Below are 12,708 nucleotides of genomic sequence, written 5' to 3' on the forward strand. Positions count from 1 at the left end.
AGAGAGAGAGAGAGAGAGAGAGAGAGAGAGAGAGAGAGAGAGAGAGAGAGAGAGAGAGAGAGAGAGAGAGAGAGAAGATATTTGCACACACACTTGTCTTCCTAAGAACGTTCTAAGCCCATCCCTAACTAGCTTCTTTGTCCTACTGATAGCTTAGCTTTCAGAGCTCTACTGTACAATCCTGGACTTCACCACTCACCCATCCTGTAGGAAAGCTACAGCTGGAATTTCAACATACTGATCTATTTAAAGCCACAGGGACCAATTAAAGACACAGTAAATTCTATGGTGACTTAAGAAATTACATTCCTTTCATAATAGAAGTACCCAACCAAACACAGACATCAACTACTTTTAGAATTGTCTTAAAACGTCACTAAATTCCATTTTGCTTTTCCTTGATAAAAATAAGCATGTTTTTGAGAGATAATATTAAATCATTTCAGAGTTTGTTATTCTTGTTCCTCTGTTTGCACATAACAGTCATTTAATAAACACTTGCTAGGATGTTTTCAGAATAGAAACACGGTGTATGCACCAATCAACAAAAATATAGAAATTATCTAAATGTTTATCAATATGATATTGGTCAAAAAAGCTGTAATGCATATAAAGATGTAATATTACCTGTCACTATGTAAAGCAAATTAAAAACAATGTAAAGTATTTTTACTCAGTGGTAGTTTTCTGATACTTATGATACTATCTAATAAAAATTGCCAATATGGACTAGATTTTTAAAAAAAAAAGTGGTTCTCAGAAGAAAAATTCACAAACAAACAAAAAGGCCCATGAAACCCCCTGAAGCTTTGAAAGAAAATTGTATGTGCCATGAGTTAAATTCCCAGGACAAAACCTAGCCAACCAACCAACCACTGTCCACATCTAATAATCTACACAGATCAGCAAATAGTATTTGCAAAATGATAATTTCATGTTAAGAAAGTATATCCTCAAAGTTCGAGGTGAAGCAATGGATTTTACTGTAATGAACGGCGGTGTCGATGGAGACAACCTCGGAGTGAACACAACGGCTTCTCTTCTAGAACACTTGCTAGTTCATTCTCTCAGGAAATAGCTATGAGAATCTAAAATGGCTAGTGAAACACTCATAGCTTTTCAAACTATACTTGTGTGATGCTGGATTCCTTTTTTAATTCTTTAAGCAAAAAACATGACATTAGAATGCAAAAGCAGATATAAAAATCCACCAGTCTTACTAAGCCAGGCAATCATGAGGGGAAAACAAAACACAAAAAACTCTGCAAATACTTTTTTATTTTATAACATGTATTATCTTTATATAATATTAGTTAGGTTTACAGATAGTGTGTTTGTGGTCATAATTTTTAAGTGAATTGGTATTTTTAAATGTTCTAAATTTTAGTACTAATAGGGAACTATTAACTTATATAAACAAAAGTTTCTTGAGGTTTCTCAATACTTTTTCTAGTTCAAAGGAAATGTGAATAAAAAAAGAAAGAAAGAAAGAAAGAAAGAAAGAAAGAAAGAAAGAAAGAAAGAAAGAAAGAAAGAAAGAAAGAACCGCTGGATGAGAACAGCCAGTTTGTGTGTTTCTTCTCAGTTACCCTCAGGTCAAGAGCAGCTGAACAATCCTCACTTCATACACAGCACACTCTATCGCAGCTCAGCTTCACATAAAAACAGACACAAAAAATCATAACTAATTTGTATAAACTTTATTTTTATAGTAAATTCCAGACAATAAATAAGCTTTAAAAATCTGGAACTTTTATTTCAAAGAAATTTTCTCTCTTTAAAAAATGATGCTTTAGATTATAGCAATTTGTGTTCACTGCACTGTGGGGTTGTTTTGTTTGAGACAGGTCTCCCACACCTCAGCTTCTTGGTTACTGAAATTATAGGCAAGCATGACAACACTTCAATTTTATTTATTTTTCCTCTAAGGAAAACGGGGGGGGGGGGGGGGGGGGGGATTAAAAACCCAAGCGGAAGCGAGTGCTGCCAGCCAGCAACACTAAGAGCTCATCTGTAAGTCTCTGTACTAAACAGCCTATTACCCAGAGTTCAGTATTACTGTATAAAATAAAAACCAAGGGGCTGGAGAGAGAGATGGTGGTCTTAGCAGTTAGAGCACTGGCTGCTCTTCCAAAAGACCCAGATTCAATTCCTAGCACCCAGATGGCAGCTTACAACTGTCTGTGTCTCCAGTTCTAGAGAATCTGACACCCTCACACAGATATACATGCAGGTAAGACACCAATGCACATGAAATAAAAACAAATCATTAAAAAAATCAAAAACAAACACAGTGGCTTGCTATGCACACACAAAGCTTTATCCAGGATCTAATTTGAGAAGCATCTCAGCATTTATTGCTAAGAAAGGAAATGTTAAAAAAAAAAAAAAACAGCAAAATCCTACAAAACCTTTCTTTCCTCAGTACATTATGTCCCTTTTGCATTAGTCTTCTGCAACAGAGTTCTTTTTGCCTTAGCAAAAAGATGCTGAAAGCAAGCATCCTGGTGTCCTCACCCAACTCCTAGGCTGCACTTCTTCCTTTCCTTTGTATTTTGTCTCATTTTATTTCTTTGTTTTTAAATTACCTCAAACAATTTCAAAACGTACAGGGTATAAATAACTAAAAGAGATATACCAAGACAAAGAGGGAAAATGTATCATGTATGACATGTCAAATATATTTTAATGCCTATCAATTTGGTGAACTGAGATCATTGGCAGAAGTGTACTTTTAAATGATCCATTTTGCACTACTTTTATAAAATACTGAAAACACTTACACGTCTGTGCCTTTCTCTGTCTTTACACTTCTCTCGAACCCAGTCAATAGTATGGAAATCATCGTATGTACCAACACCTGGGATCGGCTCATCCAAAAGATCCAGCAAGTGTGTAGAGCTATTAATGCTGCCTCCATTTGTCATTGTATAATGAGTTCCTGCAGAGAAAAACAGAAAAAAAGAGCTTATTTTATGTTAACAGTGAGTTTTGCAACTTCCTTACAAACTGGTAAGTTACAAATGTCATCACACAATCACTGAAAAGTAGAGGAAATACTGATTATCTAAAATTCATTTCTAATTGTGGATAAATTAAGGTAAAAGGGATACTCATGACCTTATACCAACAAGCAGCCCAATGATCTCTGGTACTCTGGTCAAGAGGATTTTGTGTGGATTACTACTATTTACCACCACAAGATAAAACTCCAGTTAGAATACAGCTTGTGAAGACTGATAAACAGAAATGATTTTCATCTAGTACAATGCAAATAGTTGCTTTCTAGTAGGAAAGATAACTCAAATTATGATTTTTTATTGCTGCCTGTTGCTTTATTTCTTCCTGTCATAGACTATATATATATATATATATATATCTCACCTGTTTCCTGAACTGTTTTTTCATCATGCTGGCCCTTCATTAGGATTAAATAAATCCTTGACAAATATTTACTATATATTTTATATGTATAAACAAACATAAAGAAGGTTCTGGGATGCTGAAAAGACAACTGGGGAATTGAAGAAATACAGAGAGATTTTACATATGAAAATAAGTTCAGCTGGGCAGCGGTGGTGCACACCTTTAATCGCAGCACTTGGGAAAGAGGCAGGGGCAGGCAGATTTCTGTGAGTTCGAGGCCAGCTTAGTCTACAAGAGCTAATAGGACAGGCCCCAAAGCTACAAAGAAACCCTATCTCAAAAAGCTCAAAAAAGAAAGAAAAAAGTTCATTCTAACGTATAAAATTTTTAAGTTTATAAATGCACTGAGCTGCCAATTATGCAAAAAGGGGCCTTAACAAAAAGTTCATAATTTAAATATAAACCCTTTGGAAAGACAAACGAGAATGCCCCCCTAGGCTCTTATATCTGCATATTTAGTCTCCATTAGAAGAACTGTTTGGAAGAATTAGGAGGGGTGTTCTTGTTGGAGAAGGTGTCTGGGATGGACTCCGAGAGCTAAGCAGTCTCTCTCTCCTCTCTCCTCTCTCCTCTCTCCTCTCCCTCCCTCCCTCCCTCCCTCCCTCCCTCTCTCTCTCTCTCTCTCTCACCTGTTACCAATGATCCCTCAGCTCTCAGCTATTGCTCTATTGCCATGATTGACTGCTTCCCACCATGATAATGGACCAACCTGAATCTGTAAGCCAGCCCCAATTAAATGCTTTCTTTGCTAAGAGCTGCCTTGGTCATGCTGTCTCTTCACAGTAATAAACAGTAACTAAGACATATACAAATAATCTCAAGTCCACAAGGTCACTACTAGGAATTTTTCTTTAAGTTTTTATCTGTATAATCTTTGAATAAATTAAAAATTATGCAGTGTGAGCAGAATTTTCTAAAACATGTTACAGAAAAAAAACTAAAACCATAAATGCCAGAGTACTTATAATATGATCAAAAGTCAGCCAACAGTTAGAAAGCAAGGATTTGTGGCATGGAAGTCATATGGTTACAGCTACTTAACTCTGCCACAGTACCACACAATAAAGTAAAGAAATATATCAGCGGACGAATAAGAAAGCATTCTAACAAAAGTTTAAGAAACAGGTAAAAATTGCCTTTAAAAATAGGATAAGAAAAAGATAAGGGGTAAGATTTATCACATTAGCCAGTTTAGCAAACCCTATTATACCGATGTTGTGCCAAAAAATAAATTTAAAATAAATAAAAACAAAAAATAAAAATGAGGTCTACTTTTTTTTTTAAACTTATAAGAACTAAGCAAACTTTCTAGGTGACTTGCTTTTCTGTCTTTCTGTTGTAAACTAACTTATCCCCTTATATGTAGAAATAAATAACCTCAAGCATTTCATCAAATAAGCTATCATGTAGCAACATCAGAGGCAGAGCCTTCCCCAAACACTAGGTAACATGTCTGATGTCAGCAAGAGGTTCTCCTACATACACTGGGGGAGTGAAGTAAGAGTGGCAAGGGGCTTCCATGCCAGCCCAAAAACATTAGCAATGTTAAACCAACAAAACACACCATTTCCTCATCATTCAACTTTCCTTGAAACAGGTATGAAAATGTGAAAATCTACTTCCTTTTCCATAGTAGAATTCGCTCATCTCCGTATGGAAAACACTTGAATGTTTACAGTGGGAAGGTGTAACATGTCTACAAAGAGAATAATATATTGATTTAGGTGTTCAGGCAGAACTGCTCCAAGAATAAACAATATAGTGGTATTGGCTGACAGTTTAAAGAAACAATCCCTGCATTGCAATGTTCATATTCATTTATATAAAACACAAGCTATATTTAAAGCTTTACATTCTTCTATTTTGATAGAAGCTACTTTAAAGCTACACATTTTCAGAAGTAAAGTCATTTATCAAATTATAAAAGTATTTGTGGCCGGACGGTGGTAGCGCACGCCTTTAATCCCAGCACTCGGGAGGCAGAGGCAGGCGGATCTCTGTGAGTTCGAGACCAGCCTGGTCTACAAGAGCTAGTTCCAGGACAGGCTCCAAAACCACAGAGAAACCCTGTCTCGAAAAAACAAAAAGTATTTGTGATAGCTCAACAAATATAAGAATATCTACTTTGCTTTCTTTTTTGTTTGTCTGTTTGTTTTGAGACAGGATTTCTCTGGGTAGCTCTGGCTATCCTGGAACTTGTTTCGTAAACCAGGCTGGCCTCAAACTCACAGAGATTCACCTGCCTCTGTCTTCCAAGTACTAGGATTAAAGGCATGGGTCGCCACCACCCTCCAGCACAAATGTACTTCCTTATTTGGGAAAAGCATGTACTTTCTCTAAATTTTACTCTTAACATAATTAAAAATATAATACACTCATACATGTTTTATATCTATGGAAAATGTTATGATTTATATAACTTGGTATATTTAATGCAAATGCAAGACCAAACACAGAATGAACTAATGTGATAAAATGCTAAGATTTCTGGAATTCAGATAGAGCATGGAGGACTCTTTGTATTAATTTTCACTTCTATAAATCTGAAAATTCTTTTTTCTTCAATGCTGAGGATTGTGGATGCTACGTGCCCTGAAATTATTTAAAGAATCTACTACAGGGATAAAGAACTAGCTCAATCAGTAAAGTAGCTGTTGTGTACACAAGAAAACCTGAGTTCAGATCTCAGAAGCTACCTAAAAACCCAGGTGCAGTAGTGAAGTACTAGGGAAGCAGAGACAAGGATGGATCTCTGGAGCTTGCTGGCTAGTTATTCTAGTCAATTAGCAAGTTCCACGCTTAGTGAGAAACCCTGTTTCCCACTCAAAGGGGGACAAAAAGAGGATGACTATAAAGACAAGAAAACAACTGGAAAAATGTACAAAGATACTAAATACTGACTGCTCTTCCAAAGAAACCAAATTCGGTTCCCAATAAAATCACCTGTAACTCCAGATTCAGAAGGATCCAATGTGCTTTTTTGACTTCTGCAGGCAGTCACACACATGTGGCACACACTCATGCAGACAAAGACACACAAAAATAAGTTAATAAATACACAGATGGGGCTGGAGAGATGGCTCAGAGGTTAAGAGCATTGCCTGCTTTTCCAAAGGTCCTGAGTTCAATTCCCAGCAACCACACGGTGGCTCACAACCATCTGTAATGGGGTCTGGTGCCCTCTTTTGGCCTGCAGGCATACACACAGACAGAATGTTGTATACATAATAAATAAACAAACAAACAAACGGATGGATGAATCTTTAACAAATAATGAGGTGGAAATTGATTGAGGGAGATATCACACATCAATGTCTCTGGCCTTTACATGTAGTTGCACACACACATGCAGAAATAGAATATATGCCCTATACAAACATCTCATGTATACATAAGTCAACTATTAAATGTTCTATAAGCTCCAATACTTTTGTCCGCTATATAGCCCTTCTCTGAATAAAGCTAATGAGCTAGAGACTTGTAGTTTCACTATTTTTCTATGCAAAACTCAAAACTTATATACCCTTCCTCATGCATGTACAATAATATATCAGCAGAACCATGAAAAGCATTTCTAAAGTATCTGTCTTTAAGACAAGCATATGGAACAGCTATTTCTCCAATATAATAGTGAACTAGAAAGTAGAAAGGGATTGCTGGTCTCACTTTTATGAAATAGGAAAACAGGAGCACAACAAACACTTATATTCATAATCACATGTTTTGGATTTACTCTATGGAAACTATTCTAACTTGCCAATTCACAAAACTATGCAGCAAATCAAAACTTCTAAAAACTAAAACTTTTCAAGAATTCACATATTTTCTTTAGTATGGGATAACTCTAAACAGCTTGTATATATTTTGTTCCACCAAACACAGACACAAACTAAATCATTAAAAAGAAGAGGAGGAAAAGACACTTTAGCCTACTCTAATACATCATAGAGATGCACATCTCTATGATGCACACACCCCACATGTGCAGGGTGTATTTACTAACATTAACCACAGTCGTAAAGCATTTCAAATGTGTCATTTCTCTGTATACAGTTCATAGCAATATATGTATGTGTGTATAAAAGGTTTTAATTACATATGCCAAAATGAGAAATGGAAATCAATTACATGTATATTAAATCTTTTAATAAGCAACAGATTAAACATTACCTTTCAACATCATCTTACACATGAAGTAGACAAGTTTAGACACTAACTTAAGTTCTCTTAAAGTACACTCTTTTACACTAAAACAATATTTCAAGAGTTGGCTAATATAATATGGCTTTACTAAGACTGATATACACAAATAAGCTCTGGAAAATAAAGAGGTCTTCAAGATTAAAATAGATTGGTCAGACCTCTGCTCTTCCTTGATTATGCCTGCCTTTGACTTCAGCAAATAATGCCTCTTACAGGGCTGGAGAGGTGGCTCAGTGGTTAAGGGCAATGCCTGCTTTTCCAGAGGTCCTAAGTTCAATTCCCAGCAACCACATGGTGGCTCACAACCATCTATCCTCTTCTGGCCTGCAGGCATACACGGAGGCAAAAGGTTATACACATAATAAACAACTCTCAAAAAAATTTAAAAATACGTCTCTTACAACTGAATTTTATTAACCTAAACTTACAGGGTGCCCTCGTTTGCTTATCTGTAAAGACAGTAATGGAGGTGTAGGAGAATACCTTTCAGAACTATGAATGAAGTTCCATGACCATTATTTCCTTATCCTGTCCACATACTTCCCCTGAATATCAGAGAAAACTATTACCAGGGAAGAGTAGAACACTAAAAAAGTTAGTATTATTGGGGCTGGAGAGATGGCTCAGTACTGAGAAACACTAACTGCTCTTGCAGAGAACCTAAGTTCAGTTCCCAGCATCCATACAGAAGCTCACAGCCATGTGTAATTCCAGGTCCAGGGTTTATGATGCTCTCTTCTGGCCCCTGCAGGGATTGCATACATGGGGTATACATACAAACATGCATGCAAAACACTCATACATATAAAATAAGAATAAATAAATTTTTATTCAATATTATTTCCAAGTTTCAAATTAAGAATTCTAAAGGCCATACAAAAGAGAAAAGCATAAAATCAAATACTTCGAGCACAAGAGATGACTTTTCTATAATTCAAAAATCTATAAGGAAAATAAATGGCTTAGAATTTCTGCAAGCAGCCATATGAGGAACCCATCTTGCTCTATTTCATGAGATGTGCTGAGGAAAGATGGGAGAAAACCAAGTAAACAAGAGTCAGACTTGTGATTGGCTTCAGCCTTTTCCACTTCCTATAAGTGAAATATATAGACTATATTTACTTATAAGCTGGCCATATTAGTTTACATGATGAGTTTTCATTCATGCTTTCTGAAAGTCATATCATTAAATGCACACACATACCACTCTTGATGAGTTGTTTAATATATTTTCTATGGTGTACTTAAACACTTAGATCATTTTGACCATTGCAAACAGTATCTGAATATTATATATATATATATAAAATCTTGGTTATCTTTTCCAATTAATTTCAACTTTTCCTTGTCCCCTTTTTCAAAACCCACTCCCAAATATTAAAATGGTTAAATAATCAAGTAATTATCCTCATCAAAGGGACACTGTTTGTATAAAAGGTCCATATGAATATAGTACACTTTACTTCTCTTGTAGTACCACATCTTCAACCTTTTAAAGAAAACTTTTACCCCATAAAGCCTGCAGTCTCGATCTGGAGATCTATCGGATACATGCCTCAATCAGCACTAGGCACTGGATTTCAACTCTCTGAGGGACAGGTGGAAGAGAAAAGAAGGAAAGGAGGAAGAAATGGGAGAGAAAGAAAGAAGGGAGGGTCCATCAAAACTAGCTGCTGGATATATAAATTTCAAACAGACTGATACAAAAAATGAAGCTAATTCATTTTGACAGCTAAACTAAGCTGTCCTAAAGTAAGCTTGCTCCTGCTTCTTGGATTCCAAGATATTAAACTATATTAAAGACCAATCCCCCCATAAGCCTGCAGCACACACACACATACACACACACACACAAAGAGAGAGAGAGAGAGAGAGAAAGAGAGAGAGAGAGAGAGAGAGAGAGAGAGAGAGAGAGAGAGAGAGAGAGAGAGAGAGAGACTTCTCTGGAGGTTTGCCCACCAAATATCTGTGCCTGCAAATCTAATATCTACTTATAGTTACCTACCAGTTAAAATTCAGTAACAAAAAGTCTGAACAAATATTTTCCTCCAGAGGAGCCTAGAAAAGAAATCCCATAGCCTTAATATACTTTGATGTTAGGTTTTAGAGAATCAAATTCCAACTTTGTCACCTATTAGATTTGTGAACCAGCACACATTACTTATTAACTTCTTAGCCCATAGGTCCATTCTGTCAGCCACTCTTAGCTTAGAGGCCAGTGTGTAGATCAGAAGCAGATAAGTAGTAAGAAAGGTTAATATTTGACAGATAAGAGGAAATAAAAAATACAACTTTTAATTTTATTCAAATGTTTTGGTGTCTAAGACTTCACTAGAGTGTATTATATTATGATATTCAAATAATATGATCAAATCAAATAGCATTAATCTTAACCCAAAACATTGACAATATGCAAAAGAGAAAGGAAGGAAAAAAGTATCTTCTACATTTAGGCAAGGAATTCTTCAACTGTAGAGGTGGTGGGTAGAAGTCTCAAATTTTTAACTCATAATGATTATGCTAATATATAAATAAAAACAAGTCGTTTAGAAGTATAATCAACAACATAATTGGGGCGATTTCACAGTTCAAATATCAGTAACAGTGAAAGACTTCACTGAGTAGAAAAACTACTCAGTTAATGAACTGCAGAGTGGCCTGCAAGTGACTTCACCAATTAACCATAAAGAAGGCTTTTCAGCAGCATTTCATTCTTCTACAGCCATAGAACTGCATAACAGACGCCCATGAAAATAAAATGCAATATTTACAAGTTACCTGTAACATAAACACTTATTTGTAGAAAATTTAAGTCTAGCTGCTCATTGAAGAAACATTTCTAATAGGGAAAGAATAATCTTTTCAACAAATGATCCTGAAAATAGCTATCCATGCAAAAGAATGAAACTAGACCGCTACCTCACACACATACCTGAACAAAAACTCAAATTGATCGAAAACAAAAATTAAGATTACCTAAAAGTGTATAAAACCCTCAAAAGAAAATGAGTCTTGTGACCTTTACTAATTAGGCAATTAGTAAAAGCTCCTGGCACTTGTTGAATTCGAACGTGCAATAGTGTTCTTAATACAGTTCTTCCAGTACAACCCTGTAAGACAAGAATTATTCTCCATCTTAGAAATTTGAAAAACAAGAATAGAATACTATGAAACAAGATCAAAGTCACAACGTAAATAAGTAGTGGAATAAGTACCCAAACCTATGCACTTTCATTCCAAAGTTGCTGCCACTGTATTAGTAGGGTAAAAAATAATTCCATGATTGGTAAACTTATATTTTACAGTAAGTGGACACCTTTGTCAAGAGTAGGTTCAGAATGATTAGTCAATGATTAATTCCTAAGCATACCTGCTTCTGTACTTAGCCTATGGAGAACCCTATTCATAACAATCACTATGGGAACTCTGCCTTACTTCCAGGCTCCAGATCACTTTTTACTGTATTGTTTAAAATGCTACAGTAAAAACTGTTATGGGCTGAAAGGAGCCTCAGTGATTAGAGAGCCCAGATCACAAGCAAAAGGACCAGTCTCTGGGTATCTCGAGCCCAATAAATGCCAGGTAGGTGTTACAACTGGTTTATAATTCCAGTCTTGGAGACAAGAAATCATAAAAGCATGGGGGCTAGTAAGACTACACCTACCTGTTGTTAGTTCAGACACAAATAAAGATTGCCCCAAATTAACAAGGTAAAACATGGTCGAGGGAGACTCCTAAATTACCCTCTAACCCCCATACTCACATAGACAAACACGTATGCATGTCCACACACGCACATACGATAAAAAGAGAACATGTGTACTGATAGTCATGGGCAGTGTTTTGTCCTCAGAACACACATTCCAAACCTGCTGTGATAATGCATTCCCACTTTCCCCCTCAAGTTGCTCAAGACTGACCTTCCACCACAAAAAGACACCTTTACTTACACAAATTAGAATATGCCTCTAGGTGTAACTCAGAAGCTAGTTTGTGACTATTGTCTACAGCATTCCTCACTGACACACTTACAGGTACTAACTAAATAAAATCAAAGTTCAATAAATGATACTATTTAGTAAGTAGTGATTTTTTTCACTTTTTGTTTTATCTTTTAAAAAATACTGGTCAATTTCATAACCAACAATTTAAACCTAAAAGCTGATGCAAAAGTAGAAAATAATAAGTATCAAGATTATCTACTTTTCCATAAATTAATATTCTTTAAGTTCTCAACATATAGTTCTCAACATATAGTTGTTGAGCTGTATTAAATAAAAAAATTACAAACTGCTACAACTTTCTTACACTGAATTCAGGAATAAATTCTGTAGTTATATAAATAGCAACCTTTTTCTGTGAGAAAAACATTAAAATGGCATTATTTCAGAAAAAGGTAAATGTACCATTGCTTAATAAGATTGTCTTTCCAAAGATATGAAGGTGAACTTGGCATTCCCACTGACATTATTATTGCTATCACAGCAGACAAACATAAAGCATAACACTGAGCACTATGGAAGAAAGAAGACAGAAATCCATGTTCAGGTGTTCCCTGCCACAGAGTTTAGTCCGTCTTGAGAGCAGCGGGTACAGCTATGCCTGTTCTCTGCCTCTGGGAGTTTATGGTTATTGTGGTAAGGGAAGAGAGGTAACTGCTGTAGGTTGACAACTGAGGTCCCAGGGTTTTGGTAAATAAACAAGCAATGGCAAGGGCTGCCACTGTTGACTCAGTTGGTAGCTATTTACTTAGCATGTACAAATCCTAAATTTGATCCCCATCACTGCATAAACTGGGCATGGTGTACACACCTGTAATCCCAGAACTTGGTAGGTAGAGGATCAGACGTTCAAAGTCATCGTCAACGACCTTTCAAGTCCAAGCCTGGACCACATGAAACTGTTTCAAAAGACAAAACAATTGTGCCAAGCTTGGAGCTTTGTAGTGAGTAAGGATCAGTGAGATGGTAGCTAGATCAATGACGGAATAAATGAAATATAGACGTATATAATCTGAAATTTTGCTCAGTCATCTAGTCACATTTAAGTACTTAAACCACCAAGACTTAGAAGCTTATA

General features: G+C 36.0%; 1 protein-coding gene across 1 annotated transcript in view; it reads right to left on the reverse strand.

Annotated features, from left to right (window-relative positions):
• Positions 1-12,708, reverse strand: part of Clcn3 (chloride voltage-gated channel 3) — an 80,997-nt gene that overhangs the window by 29,757 nt on the left and 38,532 nt on the right. The window contains exon 3 of the mRNA XM_050161841.1: positions 2,784-2,941. Within this exon, the coding sequence (XP_050017798.1) occupies positions 2,784-2,941 (158 nt within the window). The remainder of the gene's footprint in view (positions 1-2,783; positions 2,942-12,708) is intronic.

This window comes from Alexandromys fortis, unplaced genomic scaffold, assembly GCF_014885135.2.
Source record: "Alexandromys fortis isolate MF-2015 unplaced genomic scaffold, M_Fortis_MF-2015_v1.1 scaffold_137, whole genome shotgun sequence".
Taxonomy (NCBI): Eukaryota; Metazoa; Chordata; class Mammalia; order Rodentia; family Cricetidae; genus Alexandromys; species Alexandromys fortis.